The sequence below is a fragment of the Panthera uncia genome, chromosome A2, assembly GCF_023721935.1.
Source record: "Panthera uncia isolate 11264 chromosome A2, Puncia_PCG_1.0, whole genome shotgun sequence".
NCBI lineage: Eukaryota > Metazoa > Chordata > Mammalia > Carnivora > Felidae > Panthera > Panthera uncia.
The window spans coordinates 144,481,937-144,501,317 of NC_064816.1; the positions used below are offsets into that span (position 1 = coordinate 144,481,937).

The 19,381-nt window shown below is 40.2% G+C and overlaps 1 protein-coding gene across 1 annotated transcript in view; it reads right to left on the reverse strand.

Moving 5' to 3' along the window:
* The window catches only part of SLC35B4 (solute carrier family 35 member B4), a 35,972-nt gene that overhangs the window by 11,968 nt on the left and 4,623 nt on the right, over positions 1-19,381 (reverse strand). Inside the window, exons 2-3 of the mRNA XM_049643030.1 lie at positions 17,247-17,360; positions 538-640 (exon numbers count right to left, since the gene is read on the reverse strand). Coding sequence (XP_049498987.1) covers positions 538-640; positions 17,247-17,360 — 217 coding nt within the window. The remainder of the gene's footprint in view (positions 1-537; positions 641-17,246; positions 17,361-19,381) is intronic.

Sequence of the window (19,381 nt, forward strand, 5' to 3'; positions counted from 1 at the left end):
TAATTGTCTCAAGTCTCTTGCTTAAAAAAAAAAAAAAATTGATTATATATATACACATATATACATATATATACACATATGCATATGTGTATATATATACATATGTGTATATATATGTGTGTGTGTATATATATATATATAATCAGAAAAGGGATGTATCTATTTTATGTACTAAGAGTAAATGTAATTTTATGAAAGAAACCAAAATTGATGAGTAATAAGTTAAATAACATTCATACCAAGTCTGAATATAAAATCAGCCAGATGAAAGAAATTTAACATAAAATCTGGGTCCTGGCAACATTTTAGCTCCTTTTACTGATCATTCTTAAGACTTCAGAGGGATAAAAGTCAACTGTCCACCTTTTACCTTACTTTGCAGATGAAAGCCAGCCTATGCTCACTCATCCAGGACATCTATTCTTATACCCTAGACTTTACTTACTACAAGACTTTTCTACTTTTGCCAAGTGTTCAATCTACCCTCTTGGCTTCATCTTCTGAAAGAACATACACATGGGAGCCGGCAGCACTTACAGATCTAAATATCATATGCAGGGGCATGGCGATGTTGAGATTCAGGGCATAGTTGTTCACCACGCTGACAGTGAAGAACATGGTGACCATCACAGCATAGTACCTGAAATGCAGACATCACAGCACATCACACAAAATCTACTTCAAGAAAATCAAGTGTAGAAGGAAATCAATCTTTGTAGTTAGAAAGGTTATTTTGTTTTAGTTCCTCTATATTAAGAGACTGTATCACTATTATAATGTGAAGTCAATACTAAGTACATAAAAAATACATCACAAAGCTAGACTAAGATGGAAAAAGTCTGAATTACAGAGTATGTTTCGAGGAATACTATTTTAATCTTTTTCAAGGACACTCTCTAAGTATTTTTCAAGCAATTTAAAACTAGTATTCAAAAAATGTTATCTGATGGGGCGCCTGGGTCACTTAGTTGGCTAGGCGGCCAACTACCGATTTTGGCTCACATCATGATCTCACAGTTCATAGGTTCGAGCCCCGTGTCAGGCTCTGGGGCTGACAGCACGAGCCTGCTTGGGATTCTCTCTCCCTCTCTCTCTGCCCTTCCTCTGCTTGAGTGCACGTACTCTTTCTCTCAAAATAAATAAACATTTTAAAAAATGTTATCTGATAGACATCAACAGATTTTTTTTTTAATTTTTTTTTTTTTTTTTACTTATTTTTGAGACAGAGAGAGACAGAGCATGAACGGGGGAGGGTCAGAGAGAGAGAGGGAGACACAGAATCTGAAACAGGCTCCAGGCTCTGAGCTGTCAGCACAGAGCCCGACGCGGGGCTAGAACTCACAGACCGCGAGATCATGACCTGAGCCAAAGTCGGACGCCCAACCGACCGAGCCACCCAGGCGCCCCTCAACAGATTTTTGTAAGTGAATGGACAATTATCATCATCAGTTCTTTGTATGGAATGGTCAATTCTCTCAACTATTTCTTCTACACACTTGTTTCTCCTATTAATTTTCACTACTCTTTTCTAAAGTAAAGATTTGCTAAATTAAGGATGACTGTTAAGATTATCTCACATTCCGAACCAGTGGCCTCCAAATTAATGAGGATATTATTTGGCATAGATCTGTATTTAAAATCACAGTCCCTGTTTTTGACAGTTTATAGGTCTTTAAATAATAATAAAAGCAAAAGCTAAAAAAAAATTTAAAAAAATCAGTAACCCTAATCACTTAGAAAGATAAAGGGACAAATACAAACGAACAATTATGAACAAATAAATGAATTGAATGAAATAAGTAACTTTGCACTTGTATGTCCCATTTTTATCTAGAAAATACTTCAAATGCCTTTCATCCCTATCAGGTTAAGCCATATGAAACTGCCATTTTTTTGGTAGGTCAAAAGGGCTGAAAAGCAGCAATGTCATATGATTCAACCTCATACATTCAAAAGGAAAAAAAAATATTTAAAATAAATGACTAAAGAATGCATGGCAAAGGAAAGCAAGTGCTTCCAAATCCTTCAGGACATGTTCAAAGTCCTTGAGCACAGACCCACCCCCCCCCCACCTTTCTCATCTTTTCACGGGTGAAGAACCACAGCACTGAGACTCCAGTGATCTTCCTAGACAAGAATCTACTTGATGATGCTGGTTAGACGTGGAGCTGAATGCCCTAACAAGCAGCCATGCCAGGGCTAAGCTAACACAGTCTGGAGAGTTTGACAAGTTTCACGATGAACGTAGGACACAGCATTACACACAAAGTTACTGGTTATCAAAAGAAAACCACAGGCCCCAAACAGTGTCACATAGGTTAAGGACCCAAGTCAGTAAACCAAGACTTAATTCCTAACCCAACTGCAGTTTCTATCCCCCAAGAATGTAACCCTGAACCAGTCAATGTAGAGTTTCCTGGTCAATACTAGGGAGTTTACTGATAGACCCCTTCTACTCCCCTTAGAAGGCAACCTTGCCTAAACAGCACACATCTTGCTAATAAATTCCGTTCTTTTTTAATTTTAATTTTTTAAAGTTTATTTTGAGAGAGAAAGAGTGCATAAGTGGGGGGCAGGGGGGCAGAGAGAGGTAGAAAGAGAGTATCCCAAGCAGGCTCCACACTGTCAGCACAGAGCCCTACACTGGGCTTGAATTCACGAGCCAGGAGATCATGACCTAAGCCGAAACCAAGAGTCGGATGCTTAACTGACTGAGCCACCCAAGCGTCCCTCCTTTCTTTTTTTAAAATGCCTTCTCTTTGAGGGCACCTGGGTGGCTCAGTTGGTTAAGCATCTGACTCTTGATCTGGGCTCAGGTCATGATCTCATGGTTCAGGAGATTGAGTCCCCTATAGGGCTCTGTGCTGACAGCTAAGGCCTCCTCTCTCTCTCTCTCTCTCTCAAAATAAATAAACATTTTTTTTTTAAATAAATGCCTTCTCTCTGCCCTTAAAAACCATTTTCTTGTTTACTTGGTGGAGCTCCCCTCTACTTGCTAGATAGAATGCTGTCCATTCATGAAGAGTTTAAGAAAGCCTATTAAATCTTCAAGTTCACTTGGTTAAATTTTTTTTCTAAACACATTTGGTAGCAACGTCAGGATCCAAAGGGAACTTCTGATGGTGTTCAGGGATAGGCAGAAACACAGGCATGGCGCCCTGAGAACTCTTCTGAGTTTTCTCTTTCTGGCCATTTCCAAGAGCCAGCGGTAAGTCCCTCCTGGTTTCAGCTCTGCTCTTTCTGCATTTGAGCTACCAATCTGATTAGCTTCCCAGAACAGAGTTAACAGGTCTAGAGGGACAGGAGGATCTAACAGCACTGGTCCTTAGCTCTGGGTTCGGTCTGCAGTACCACATTGTAATCCCTTCCCCAGTTCCAGTCCACGCCCCCCATTTACCAGAGTTTGGAGTTTTAGTCCTTTACCCCTTTCCAGTGCGCAGTCTCCCTGAAGGGAGTCTGCTGGTTTGGTCTACGTGGGCAATTGTCAGTTTTGTCCCTGGTCTTTTCTTGGCCAGTGCAGGGTTAACATCTTTTGCTGACTCCTGGTGTGTTAAGGGACACGTCTTTGTTGGTCGTTTTGTGTAAACAAAGGCTTAGCCTGGAGATCCTTAAATTCAACAGAGTCAAGCCCACCACCTTCTGGCAAGGCTGCCTATTTTAGGTCTAAAAACTATGGTGCCAGAAGCTGTGAACAGCAACACAAATAGCGATACTAAAAAGAACCTAGAATTACAATGGCCAGGATGGAGAGCGTTCCAGTTAGGTAAGGCCATTTAAGAAGTGCATTTGAAAGAAAGGATTCCCAAATTAGACACAACGGGATACCTATTTTTACATGGCAAGCAGAAGCCTCCAAAACGTTTCAAAATTCCCAAAGTTTTATTAAAAAGATTCAGTGTAAAAAGCTCATTAAATTGAGAAAAGGTACTTAAAACAAGACTGTAAGGCCAGTGTAACCCTACTGTTCCCCTCTATCCTTTGAGTACTCATCCTGGTCAACCTGGGTGAACTGCCTTTTACTCTAAAGAGACTATTCAGCAGTCACTTGCAGAATAAGACTAATTGAGGCTATAGGTGATACTCTTCAGATATCTTTCACTCCATGGTCAAAGGTCAAACTAAGGTCCATACTTGAATAATTTTTTTAATGTTTATTTATCTTTGAGAGAGAGAGAGAGAGAGAGAGAGAATACAAGCGGAGGAGGGGCACAACGACAGAGAAAGAGAGAGAGAGAGAGAGAGAGAGAGAGAGAGAGAGAGAGAGAATCTGAAGCTCTGTGTCTCTGAGCTGTCAGCACAGAGCCTGACACAGGGCTTGAACTCGTGAGCTGCAGGATCATAACCTGAGCCAAAGTCGGACGCTTAACCAACTGAGCCACCCAGGACCCCCTTTAGTTGAGTAACTTCTTAAACCTAGGGAGGATCCTCAAGAGTTTTTGTAAATATATTACCTGAGCCCAGCTGAGAGAGGAAAATAAAAATCTGCATTGTCTCTTCCTTTCCAAATCCAGTTCCAATGGTTACTGATCCTTTCTCTCACGGAAACAGCTATTTCCCTGCTTGTCTCCTTTTATATCCTAAGAACTTGACTGGCTTTCTGCCTGCCTGGGGCATGCAGGCAGTTGATTTTTTCCTCGGCTATTGTTGAGAATGACTCTAGATTCTCCCAAGACAGTATCTTTTACACCCTTTCTGAGGACCCCTCTTGGGTCCATTGTTTAATCCTCCCAGAATTATTTACTGTTTGCCCTGACAAAATATTTGAAAGGATTTAATAACTTTATAATCAAGAACTGGTTGCTGATATTCAGAGCCTGACAGCAATTTTTATGTCAAGGCCTTCTCCCCCAAGCTATTATGAACCTGGAGACAAAGAAGACATTCTCATTTTTTTAAAAAGACTTTTTAAAAGTAATCTCTATACCCAGGAGCTGGAACTCACAACCCTGTGATCAAGAGTCACAGGCTCTATCAACTGAGCAAGCCAGGCACCCTGAAAGAAGACATTCTTTTTTTTTTTTTTAAGTTTATTTATTTTGAGAGAGACGGAGAGAGCGAGCAGGGGAGGGATAGAGAGAGAGGGAGAGAGAGAATCCCAAGCAGGCTCCATGCTGTCAGTACAGAGCCCGAGATGGGGCTTGAACTAACAAACCGTGAGACGCCAAAACCAAGAGTCAGACGCTTAACCAACCTTAACCAACCGAGCCACCCAGCCGCCCAAAGAAGATACTCTTATAGCTAGATGGGTGTGTCAGTAGTTTGATATCATTTAGGGGACAATCCAATTCTTTGAGGAATTAATAGCTGTTCTTGTTTTATAAATCTAGTCTTTACAAAACCAGAGCTGTGGTTCAAAACTATTCAGACTACCAATCCCTTTTGCCAATCCCCAAACCTACCCTATCTCAAAAGTCTTGTAAGTGTAAAAATTCTGACTTTAAGGGAACAAAAATCCTAGTAAAAGAAGCTTTTATTCTTTCTCCGTGCCTTTAAGATGTAAATGTCCAATGTTCTCCAAGGTCTTCTCTAGGAAATTCTATCTGGTCCCTCCCTTTAAAATGCAAATTTCAGAAGCGCCTGGGTGGCTCAGCCGGTTAAGCAGTTAAGCGTCCAACTTTCCGCTTAGGTCATGATCTCACAGTTTGTGAGTTCAAGCCCTGCATCGTGCTCTGAGCCTGCGGCCTGCTCTGGATTCTCGGTCTCCCTCTCTCTCTGACCCTCCCCCACTTACACTCTGTGTGTGTGTCTCTCTCAAAAATAAACAAACATTTAAAAAAATTTTTTTAAATGCAAATTTCAGGTGGGGCACCTGGATGGCTCATACAGTTAAGCTTCCAACTTCAGCTCAGGTCATGATCTAGCGGTTAGTGAGTTGGAGCTCAGTGACAGGCTCTGTGCTGAAAGCTCAGAGCCCGGAGCAGGCATCAGATTCTGTGTCTCCCTCTATCTCTGCCCCTCCCCAACTCTCATTGTCTGTCTCTCTCTCTCAAAAATTAAAAAAAAAAAAAAACATTCTTAAAAAAATTTTTAAAAAGAAAAAAGGAAAAAACAAAAGGAGGAGAGGTTATTTGGAAGCTCAACTTGCCAAAGAGAAATACAAATCTTAGGTGTCTTCATAAATACTAGAAAAATCTTTAGCTATCTAGACTGATAACCTTATCCCACCTACCAGAAAAACAACTTGGATCTAACTTTTAGAATTAGTAAATTCCGTACCTATTTCACAGCAATACTTTAAAACCTGAAGCTATAAGGGCTCTCTGTCTATATGTTCACGTGTACCTGCATTTACATGCTGTAATTCTGTGCTATTTTCTACTTCTAGATGGTATTGCTAAAATTAATTTGTAAGAGCTCTATTCAGTTGGTTTGAGGGCAAGCACTTGTAAGGATTGGGCATTCTAAAATTCTCAGACACTAATCCAAACGTATTACAAGTTCACATGGTCTGAAAAGAAATATTCGATATAAAAGCTAGTTTAAGGTTGATGGCTTAATTAAAACAGATATGTCTTTACAGTTAAAACACTACATATAAAAACGTATTCTCCTTGAGTTTACTAGCCAAGTAAGTTCATGTTGTCTCTTATAAGATCTGTCAACAAAAATTAATAGCTTAGGATAATGGCTGACTTTGTCTAATGTTTAATACAGCTTTTACAGGTAATCTAAAAATAGTTACCAGGGCACCTGACTCACTCAGTTGGTAGAACATGCGACTGATCTCAGGGTCAAGTTCAAACCCCACACTGGGCATAGAGCTTACTCAAAAATAATCACAGTTATTAAAGACAAGTAAATTAAACAACATAAGAGTTTATAAATGAGCTTTTCTATGATATTTATGTCTACTTATAGAGTTTTCCCATTTTTTTTTTTTTTGGTAAGCTAAAACCTTAAAGTTTTGCTGAGTTAGGTTAAATGATGAGTTAAGCTAAAATCATTAAAAATCTAGATCATTTCTGGAAGTAGAAGTGATGAAGGAGCATAAGGCAAGCTGACACCCTACAAACTATCTCCCCCCACCCCCATCCCTAGGTGGGATATGTTTTATATTCCTCAGGCACTCCTTGCTGCCCAAGAACAAAGCAAAGGACAGAAAACAAATGGTTAAACTGACAGTCTCCATCAGTTTACAAATATCTCAGTAAATTACAAGAAAAAGGCAATCTTATCAATAGCCTAACCTCCATGAACTCCCTCGGTCTTAATGATAATGCTTTCCTAGAGGGAAAAACCACCTTAGCTTGATAATAGCTAGGCCTCCAGTAATTATCTTTAGCATATGGAAAATCCCTTTAAAAAACCTCCTCTTGACTTAATCTCTCCTAACTCCACAGTACGTAACCCCAGTGCAACTCTTTCTGCCCAGGGGTCCTGTCCCATGCTTTATTTAATAAAATCACCTTTTTGCACAGAAGCCGTCTTCAAGAATTCTTTCTTGGCCATCAGCTCTGAACCCCACCATCACTCCAAAACCCCACCAGGAAGATCCTAGGCTCTCCTCATACTAGAAAACTATCAAATCACCCTAAATACTCAGAAATTGACCTGAAGACTAGCAGACGAAGTCCACAACTAAAGGTAGAGAAGAGCCACATCAAAGAAGGTAGGAAGTGCGGATATAAGGTTTGGGAGAGACATGAATCCAGGCCACTATGGTGGGGAAGGAGCTGTGGTCACGGAGAAGGACAAGAGATAGAGTAACACGTGGGAACAGACTAACCCAAACATACTACAAGTTCACATGGTCTGAAAAAAAATATTCGAGATAAAAGCTAGTTTGAGGTTGATGGCTTAATTAAAACAGACCTGTCTTTACAATTACATGGGGAGAGCATGGGGAAAACGAATCCCCACAGCAATTGGCCTGGACAGTGAGAGGGGCTGAATTTCATGAGTTCTCGCAACCAGGCTTAAAGCCTGGAGTTCTAAAGGTCAGCAGGCTTGGCTCCAACAGAGCCCCAAGGCACTGGGCCTGCTCTTAGACCCAAGGCAGGGTAAACAGCCTGAGGACATACAGTGATTTGAAGAGTGCCTGGGGCACACAGTGCTGAGGTTAGTTGCTCCTCTGAGACTCGTCCCAGAGAGGCAGCTAACAGAGACCCCTCTGGGGGTACAAAGGAACTGGCAGGAGGCTTTCCCTCCGCTGTCCCTCAGCATAAACACAGAACCATGTCCAAGAACCAGCCCAGCAGACACTGGCCACCTAACCTGCTGACAAGGCTGGAACTGCCCCTCCCAGTCATGCTTGCCTCAGACCCAGCAAGGCGGGCCCCCAGAAGACCACCCCAAACCCGGGCCCACAGCAACTATCTTCTGACCTGGAAGTTTGGCAGGGCCTTGGTTCCAGCAGCAGTGGCTCATTTCACAAGCAGACCGCAGCACTAGTTAAAGCACACCACATTCAGGCCAGAGACTAAACACTGCCCACAACAGGCAAAGAAAGGCTCTGCAGAGGTCTGAAGGATAAAGCAGTCAGAACACAACAGCGAAGCACGAGCAGCACGCATTGGAGAAACTCTCTGAAGCAGCAGGCCCTGGGTAACAGGGGACACTACGCTGTAGGGCACTGCACGACCTCTTCTTCAGAAGGCCAATACCCTCAAGATCAAGAGACATAGCGGACTTTCCTAATACAGAGAAATAGGAACAGAGACTTAGACAAAATGAAAAGACAAAGACATCTGTCCCAAATGACAGGACAAGGCCATGGACAGAGATCTAAGTGAAATATATGTAAGTAATATGCCTGACAAAGAGTTTAAAGCCATGATCATAAAAATACTCTCTAGACTTTAAGATACAGTAATGGAAAGTAACCATGCTGAACAACAACAAAAATTATGCAAAACGAGAACAGACTTAGGGAACTCAGTGACTCCATTAAACATAAATGCATTTGCATTATAGGATTCCCACAAGAAGAAGAAGAAAGAAAAAAGGGGTAGAAAGTTTATTTTCAGAGATAATATCTGAAAAGTTCTCTAATCTGAGGAAGGAAACATATCCAGATCCAGGAGGCACAGAAAACCCCTAACAAAATCAACAAAGGGAGATCCAGACCAACACATATTATATTAAAATGGCAAAACACTAATAAAGAAAAAATTTTAAAGCAGCAAATAAAATAAAATAAAATCAGCAAAACAAAAGAAGAGAGTTACATATAAGGGAAACTCCATAAGGCTATTGGGATTTTTCAGCAGAAACTTTCCAAGCCACAAATGAGTGGCATGATATATTTAAACGTCTGAATGGGAAAAATATGCAACCAAGAATACTCTATCCAGTAAGGCTATCACTCAGAATACAGAGAGAAAGAGTTTCCCAAACAAAACAAGAAAACAGGTAATAAAATGGCAATAAATACATACCTATCATAATTACTTTGAATGTGAATGGACTAAATGCTTCAATCAAAAGACACAGGGTGACAGAATGAATAAAAAAAAAAAAAAGACCCCTCTATATGCTACCTACAAAAGACTCATTTTAGGCCTAAAGACATCCACACATCAAAAGTGAGGGGATAGAGAAACATTTGTTATGAAAATAGATGTCAAAAGAAAGCTGGAGCAGTAACACTTATGTTGAACAAACTAAACTTTAAAAATAAAGACTGTAAAAAGTAAAGACTATAACAAGAGACAAAGAAGAACACTAAGTAATAATAATAATGACAATCCAACAAGATCTAACAACTGTAAATATTTATGCACCCAACATGGAGGCACCCAAATATATAAAACAGTTAATAACAAACATAAAAGAACTAATTGATAATACAATAATAGTAGGTGATTTTAATACCCACTTATATGAATAAATCATCTAAACAGAAAACCAAACAAGGAAACAATGGCTTTCAATGACACACTGGAACAGATGGATTTAGCAGACATATCCAGAACATTCCATCCTAAAACAGCAAAATACATTCTTTTCAAGTACACATGGAACATTCTCCAGATCACATATTAAGCCACAAGATAAGCCTCAACAAATTCAAAAAGGCTGAAGTCATACCATACATCTTTTCTGACCACAAGGCTATGATACTAGAAGTTAACCACAAGAAAAAATCTGGAAAGATCACAAATTCGTGGGGGTTAAATAACATGGTACTAAACAGTGAATGGGTCAATCAGGAAATAAAAGAGGAAATTTTAAAAGTACACAAAAACAAGTTAAAATGAAAACATAACGGTTTAAAACCTTTGGGATAGGGCTCCTGAAGTGGCTCATTTAGGTAAGTGGCCGACTTCAGCTCAGGTCATGATCTGGCAGTTCGTAAGTTTGAGCCCCACATCAGGCTCTACATTGACCGCTCAGAGCCTGGAGCTTGCTTCAGAATCTGTGTCTCCTTCTCTCTCTTGCCCCTCCCCCAAACGTGCACGTGTGCAAGCTCTCTCAAAAATAAACCTTAAAAGAAAACGTAAAAAAATAAATAAAACCTTTGGGATGCAGCAAAGCAGTTCTAAGAAGGAAGGTTTTTTGTTTTTTTTTTTTTAAGTTTATTTTTAAGACAGAGAGTGAGTGAGCAAGCTCAGGGGAGGGGCAGAGAGAGAGCAAGAAAGAGAATTCCAAGCAGGCTCTGTGCTGACAGCACAGAGCCCCCATGCAGGGCTCAATCTCACAAACCATGAGATCACAACATGAGCTGAAATCAAGAGTCAGATGCTTAACCAACTGAGCCACCCAGGAACCCTAAGAAGAAAGTTTATTGCAGTACAGGCCTACCTCAAGAAGCAAGAAAAATCTCAAGTAAACAACCTACCCTTACATCTAAAGGAGCTAGAAAAAGAACAAATGAAGCCTAAAGCCAGGAGGAAGAATGAAAATAATAAATATTACAGCAGAAATAAATGATATAGAAACCATATACATATATATATATATGTATATATGTATTGTGTGAGTACATGCGTATATATACATATATATGTATATATATAAAATAAATCAATGAAACTAGGAGCTGGTTATTTGAAACAATTAATAAAACTGATAAACCTCTAGCTAGACTTATCAAAAAAAGAAAGGAACCAAATAAATCAAATCACAAATGAGAGAGAAAAAATAACAACCAACATGACAGAAATATAAACAATTGTAAGAGGATATTAAAAACTATATGCCAACAAATTGGACAACCTAGGAAAAAATGAATACCTAGAAACTTGTAAGTTACCAAAACTGAAACAGGAAGAAATAGAAAACCGGAACAGACTAATACAAGAAACTGAATCAGTAATAAAAAAATCTCCCAATAAACAAAAGTCCAGGACCAGACGGCTTTACAGGTGAACTCTACCAAACATTTAAAGAAGAGTTAATACATATTCTTCTCAAACTGTTCCAAAAAAAAAAAAGAAGGGAAGGAAAATTCCAAATTCATTCTATGAGGCCAGCATTACCATGATACCAAAACCAGATAAAGACACCACACACACAAAAAAGAAAAAAGAGAGAGAGAGAGACACAATGAACTATAGGCCAACATCTCTAATGAACACAGATGCAAAAATCCTCAACAAAAATACTAGCAAACTGAATCCAACAATACATTAAAAAAAAATCATTCACCAGGATCAAGTAAGATTCATTCTTGGTTTGCAAGGGTAGTTCAATATTCACAAATCAATCAACATGATACATCACATCAATAAGAGAAAGGATGAGAACCATACAATCATTTCAACAGATGCATAAAAAGCATTTGACAAAGTACAACATCTATTCATGATAAAAACTCTCAACAAAGTAGGTGTAGAGGGAATACACCTCAACATAATAAAGGTCATATATGAAAAGCCCACAGCTACAACCATCATTAATTAGGAAAAACTGAGAACTTTTCCCCCTAAGATCAGGAACAAGATAAGGATATCCATCCCACTCGTTTTATTCAACTAAAATGTACTTCCAGTACATTTTAGTACTGGAAGTTCTAGCCACAGCAATTAGACAACAAAAAGAAAAAAAGCATCCAAAGCGATAAGGAAGAAGTAAAATGTTCACTATTCGCAGATGACATGTTACTCTATACACAAAACCCTAAAAGACTCCATCAAAACATTGCTGGAACTAATACATGAATTCTGTAAAGTCTGAGGATACAAAATCAATCTATAGAAATCTACTGCATTTCTATACAACAATGAAGCAGCAGAAAGAAAAATTAAGAAAACAATCCCATATACAATTGCAGCAAAAGTAATATGATACCTAGGAATAAACTTAACTAAAGTGAAAGACCCGTATTCTAAAAACTATAAAGAAATTTGGAAATGACACAAAGAAACGAAAAGACATTCCGTGCTCATGGACTGGAAGAAAAAATATTGTTATAATATCAATACTACCCAAAGTAATCTACACATTCAATCTACACATTCAATGCAATCCCTATCAAAATACAAAGAACATTTTTCACAAAACTAGAACTAACAATCCTGAAATTTGTATGGAACCACAAAAGACCCCTAATAGCCAAAACAATCTTGAAAAAGAAAAGTAAAGCTGGAGGCATCACCACAACTCCAGACTTCAAATTACGTTACAAAGTTATAGTAATCAAAACAGTAGGATACTGGTACAAAAACAGACACAGAGATCAGTGGAACAGAATAGAAAATCCAGAAATGGGCCCACAATTATATGGTCGACTAATCTTTGACAAAGCTGGAAAGACCATCCAATGGAAAAAAGAGTCTCTTCAACAAATGGCGTTGGGAGAACTGGACAGCAACATGCAGAAGAATGAAACTAGGCCACTTTCTTACACCAGACACAAAAATAAATTCAAAATGGATCAAGGACCTAAATGTGAGACCAGAAACCATAAAAATCCTAGATGAGAGCACAGGCAGTAACTTCTCTGATGCTCGCTGTAGCAGTTTTCTAGACAGGTTCCCCAAGGCAAGGGAAACAAAAGCAAAAATAAACTATTGGCACTACATCAAAATAAAAAGCTTCTGCACAGCAAAGGAATCAATCAACAAAACTAAAAGGCAATCTATGGAATGAGAGAAGATATTTGCAAACGACATATCTGAAAAAGGGTTAGTATACAAAATACATAAAGAACTTATAAAACTCAACAGCAAAAACAAATAATCCAATTAAAAAATTAAAAAATAGGCAAAAGACATGAACAGACATTTTTTTCCAAAGAAGACATACAGATGGCCAACGGACAATGAAAAGATGCTCAGTGTCACTGATCATCAGGGAAATGGAAATCAAAACTACCATGAGATATCACCTCACACCTGTTAGAAAGGCTAGTCAACAATGCAAGAAACAAAGGTGTTGGCAAAGATGTGGAGAGAAAGGAACGCTCTTGCACAGTTGGTGGGAATGCAAACTGGTGCAGCCACTGTGGAAGACAATAGGGAGTTTCCTCAAAAAGTTAAACACAGAATTATTCTACGATCCAGTAATTAAACTATTTACCCAAAGAATACAAAAACACTAACTCAGAGGGATACATGCACCCTGATGTTTACGGAATTATTTATAATAGTGAAGATACGGAAGCAGCCCAAGTGTCCATCAATTGATGAATAAAGAATAAAAAAGAATGAAAATCTTTTCAGCCATAAAAAAGAATGAAATCTTGCCATTTGCAACAACGTGGGTGGAACTAGAGGATATAATGCTAAGCGAAGTCAGTCAGAGAAAGACCAATACCATATGATTGCAGTCCCTTTGGGAGAGAGAGAGAAAAACCAAGAAGCCGACTCTTAACTACAGAGAACAAACTGATGGTTATCAGAGGGGTGGGGGGTGAAGGATGGGTGAAGTAGGTGATGGGGGCTAAGGAGTGCACTGGTCATGAGGAGTACCTGGTGATCCATGAACTGCTCAATCACCATACTGTACCTGAAAAACCACTGTAATGCTGTATGTCAACTAACTGGAATTAAAATAAAAACTTTTACAAGATCTAGATCATTTCCAAATAAGACAAAATACTAAAACATTAATTACTAAACATAAGTTTCTCTAATTTTGGCCTCTTACTGCAGAGAAACTAAAAGATATGTGGATGTTAATACTGCATTGGAAAATTTTAAAAGGCATACGCTTTTTCAATTTTGAAATGTATTCAATTCTAATCAATGTATGTAATTAAAGCTACTAAAAATAATCAAAATAAAAAATAAATAAAAATAATAAGGAAAACATTTCTGTATGGCAGGAAAGTAGGGTGTGTTTTCAGGAGAAAAAGGTATGAGAAAGGGAGATCATGTAGCTGGGGCACAGGCGTGCACAAGCGCACGCGTGGCTCTGGGGGTCCCAAACAGACCAGGTTCGGCCACTGGCCACTGAGGGAATCCAAAGGCAGAGAGACGAGGGGTGGTGGCACGAGGAATTTATTTCAGTGATGCCAAGGGCAGGAAGACAGGGGACTAGCATCTGAGAGACCATCGCCGAAGTGCTGAAAATACTCTCGGGTTTATATAAAGAAAATGTGGGCAAAGTGGGTGAGTACGTGCAGGTGGGCAGAGGGAGTCAAACTGGCCACTATCTTGGAGTCAATCATGGGCGGGGTCTTGCTGGTTCCGGAGGGTCCTTACTGCTTGAGGGGGCAGTTTCAGTTCCCTTCATGGGACACTTTGCCCGCTGGGTCGTCAGCCTGAGCCAAGAGACAAGCTAGAGAGAAGAACCCAGCTAGAATTTGAGGTCAAAATGGAGTCAGCAGAAGTTCTCTTTCAATACAGTTTTTGTTAAGGGGAAAGGAAGTCGTTTTGTCCTAAAACGAGGCTGGTTGTTTAAAGAGAAAAGAAAAAACATAGGACAAAATAGGAACATAGGGGGAAAAAAGTTGTAGGTTTGCAGAAAAAAGAATCTTTAAACAGGAATTTTCATGTGTGGTCAAGCTGGTTAAGATGAAAATAAATGTATTTTAAAAAATGAGTTTTGGGGCGCCTAGGTGGCTCAGTCGGTTGAGCGTCCGACTTCAGCTCAGGTCACGATCTCACGGTTCATGAGTTCGAGCCCCACGTCGGGCTCTGAGCTGATGGCTCGGAGCCTGGAGCCTGCTTCCGATTCTGTGTCTCCCTCTCTCTCTGCCCCTCCCCCATTCATGCTCTGTCTCTCTCTGTCTCAAAAATAAATAAACATTAAAAAAAAATAATAAATAAATAAATAAAAAATGAGTTTTGGGGGTGCCTCTGTGGCTCAACTGGGGTATGTGTTCGACTCTTGATTTCCACCTAGGTCATGATCTCAAGGTTTGTGAGATCAAGGCCAGTGTGGAGCATGAATCCTGCTTGAGATTGTCTCTCCCCTGCTCTCTCTCAAAATAAATAAATAAACATTTAAAAAAGGAGTTATAAGCTGGCACTAAATAAGAATTTGGTTTTCTTTCTGTTAAAAGGACAAAGTCTTCTTGGGCTTTTGATCTGATTTAGGTAAGACTAAAAACTTCTTTTAAGTTTGGGTTTCATAATCATCTGTGATCTTATTTAGGGAAGTGCTTGAAAACCTTTTTAAAAAATATTTTTGTCTAACTTCCTAAATTAAGTCCTTTTCACTTAGAATATTTCAAAGCACTTGTTAAATGAATTAGGTTTATTTGATATGTATATTACATGGAAAGCATTGTCAAAAAAGTAACACTAAGCCTTTATATCATATTTGTAAGACTGTGGCACATGTGAATAAAGGCTATTCCCCTCACTGCCAGACTTTTGCCATCCTAATGTCCTTGTAACTTGGCAACCTCTGATATTTAAACAACCTTTTATTTCAGGATAAACAATCTCCCTGCGCACCTAACTTTTCACAAACAAAATTAGAATCTCATTGTCAACTCCCCTAAATTGACACTGCTGAGTTAAAAGAGCGCCTACCAGAAGGTATTCATGATTTATAATTCACTCCTTTTGACAGGTCCCTGTTTCCCTGATTAGGGATAGATGCATGAGGCTATGATAAAGAACAATGGACGACTGTTAGGGCAAGACCCTGGGGGGGCCTCAAAAGGCAGGTTAGGCAGCTAGGCTCCCCTCTGAGCCTACTGGTGACCCCTGAGTGCTTGGGGGAGGTGGGGGGCGGTGTCACAATACAATGGTAGGAAATCAAAATACAGGGATGCAGGGGTGGGAGACAAGAGGCCGGCCAGCTAGGGCACCATTTATAAAAGCTAATGATGAGGGTGAACGTGTTCCTGAACTGTGCTAGTGGCAGCCAGAATGGAAAGAGATAGTGGGAGGAAGGGGGAAAGGGTCAGAGGAATCAAAAATGCTGGGGCTCCTGCTGGGATAGAAATGTTGGTCTCAGGAGCAGAAAGTTTTATGTCGATATTAAAGCCAATGGAAAACAATGTGTTCAAGAATACTTAGCATTGCACTGGGAAACTCAGAAGTACAATATTAGTAACAAAATTCAGCCAGATTCTCTACAACAGACTACTCAGGAATGTTGCAAAAGAATACCAACAAGGATGAGCCTTAACTAGTCCTCTGATACATTCACACCAGAAAACCCCTGTCAAAGGAATTTAGTAGCAGAATTCTACTACAGACTGACAACTGGATGCATTACATTTTTACCTCAAGTCCATCTCAGCGAGAATGCTGAATTTCCAACACGCTGTTTATTAGAAGAACTGTCCTGTTTCCTATTTGACCCCATGAGTACAGTTATGCAAATGTGGACAAAGGGGTGGAGGTCTGGAATTAACAATTTTGCCTTAGCTTACCTTTCATTTTCTTTTAATTGAGGGGAAGTTCACGAAACACAAAATCAACCATTCTGAAGTGAATAATTCGGTAGCGTTCAGTATTCACAAGGCTGCGTAACCACCATTTCTGTTTATTCCCCAAACCCCGTCATTTTTAAAAAGGAACAATAATACCGCTCTTAGTGTATCTGGTAACTTTACCAACATGAGGATAGCATACATAACTATTAAAAAAAAACTGTGGTCACACTAAGCCTTTAACCAACCATATACTACACACACACACGCACACACACACAGTGTTGTCTCCATCGTAATTCATTTTCCGCATTTAATATGTTGTGAAACTACAGGAGTTTTATTCTAAAAACAGTCTCCCTGTAGTTTCACAACATATTAAATGCAGAAAATGAATTACCCTTATTATTCTTCTAATACCTTTGACACAGATCTTATACACAGATGCCTCATTCTCCTTTAGGTACCAGAAAAGTTCTGAACTTCTTTTAAAAAAACAAAGGCTAAAAGAGACTTCAATGTGCCATACCTGATTGGGATGGCTGGCCGCTTCCTTCCCAAATCAGCTTCAAAGAGGAAACCTTCCACGGCAATAAATAAAAACTGTGCAAATGTCACAATGTTCCCACATCCTGGATGCTTCCTGTGTAGTAAATAACAAAAAGGTAAATAAGGTAGGAAAAGCTGAGATAAAGGGCACCAACACTTGTTATACTGATAGTTCAGAATAACAGGGAGGCCTGATTTCTGTTACCCACTGTGCTTTGTCTCCGGTTTCACAGCCTGTGGATCACACACAACCATCAACCGAGCTCAGAGAGAAGAGTGTCAAGGTTTCTTATTTCACTCTTCCCTGGTTGTAGCAGGCCACGAGTAAGAAGCACTCTGATGCAGTCATTCTTAGAACCATGATACAACTTTCCTGGTAAGCTGGAGGAAGTGCTCGTATGTGGGATCCTCAGTGAAGCACAAGGACTTTAGGCAGGATCCCAGTCAGCTTGAGCAGCAAAGTCCAGCACAGAAATACACCGAGGTCTCCGGGAACGTTCACGTAGCCTCCTGACCAGGAACCACGGAGACTACCATTAATGGAAGACATGCACCTGCTTTGGTGACAGGGCCACCACCTTAGATAAGGTCCCCAAGGGACAACTGGTTCTTGGGGCAGAGAGATTCATACTCTTTTTCTAAGTCTCAAGCACAGATATGCATACAGCACATGAACCGGTATCTAATGTATCTGCGGAGGGGTGATCAGGAAGAAAATGTCTACAGACAGAGGATCTCTGGCCGGAGTAAGGAGAGATAAGGAGCAAAACGAAGAAAAGACTGAAGAACACTCCTATCGTCTACCGTTCCCCACAACTCTTAACACACATCTATCAGGTACTCGACAGATGGTGAAACTGAATCGAACCTCTTCAGGGATCCATGCCGGGGTTGAGCAATCTTCCACAGTGACTGATAGGAACATATTTTTAAGACAGAAAAAAAAAAAAAATCCTTCTGACCTCCCTCTTGAAACACTCTGCGAAAACTGGTCACTTAAAAGGCCTGTGGTTTTGAGTCTGTCTTCTATTAGGTTCTGCTCAGTCACTGGAAGAAGCACAAAGCAAACCGTTGTCTTTGTTTCCGTGAAGCTTCCAGATTTCTCATATGACCAGTATTTTTCAGGCTTCATATTCTGTGTTCTCATCTTGACCAAGGACATTTATTTACCAGAGGCTAGTGAGTAGAGGGATTCTTGTATTGCAAATGTACTATCACATTGAAAATAATGCTATTTAGGGGCGCCTGGGTGGCTCAGTCGGTTGAGCGTCCGACTTCAGCTCAGGTCATGATCTCACAGTCTGTGAGTTTGAGCCCCGCGTCGGGCTCTGTGCTGACAGCTCAGAGCCCGGGGCCTGTTTCAGATTCTGTGTCTCCCTCTCTCTCTGCCCCTCCCCCGTTCATGCTCTGTCTCTCTCTGTCTCAAAAATAAGTAAATGTTAAAAAAATAAAAAATAAAAAAAAAATAATGCTATTTATTAAAAACAACCCCAATTCTCTCTTGGTGGCGTTAAGATTAAACTGCAGTGCCAACCAGACAAGCTCTTAAATATGCCCATCAGGCGTAAAAGGGACAACTCAACATGAGCCTCTCCCGTGCAGAGCTCTGCTTACCGTCTGGAACAGAACCACTGTTCCTCTTCGGTCTCTACCGCCTGTGGAGGTGTCCCTGAAAACGACTGCTTTATGTTCAACCATCTCTTTTAGCATTTACGTTCAAGGGACAGGGATAAAGGCGGCACAAAACCATAAATAATCACGTAAGACATCTACCTCCCTTGAAGAGCTAATTAGAACCATCAGCCGACATAGGGGTGACGGGAGAAGGTACTTCAGCTCTAGATAGTTCCTGGCACGGTTCTTGTTCAACTCAGGCTAGGCTGCTCTTTAAAACCCCATGTGCCTGAGAAGCCTCACCGCTTCCCTCCCCTCCCCCAGGTCCGCTCAGACTGCTGTGGGGTAGGGCCCTGGAACCCGGACTTTTCAAAGCTTTCCACGTGATTCTAGTGGGCAGCCAGAGCTGAGAACCACTAGTGTAGGTCTAGGGAGAGGGCGGAAGATGTGGGGGGAGGTGTGTGTGTGTGTGTGTGTACCCACCCATGTAAGATGTGCGGG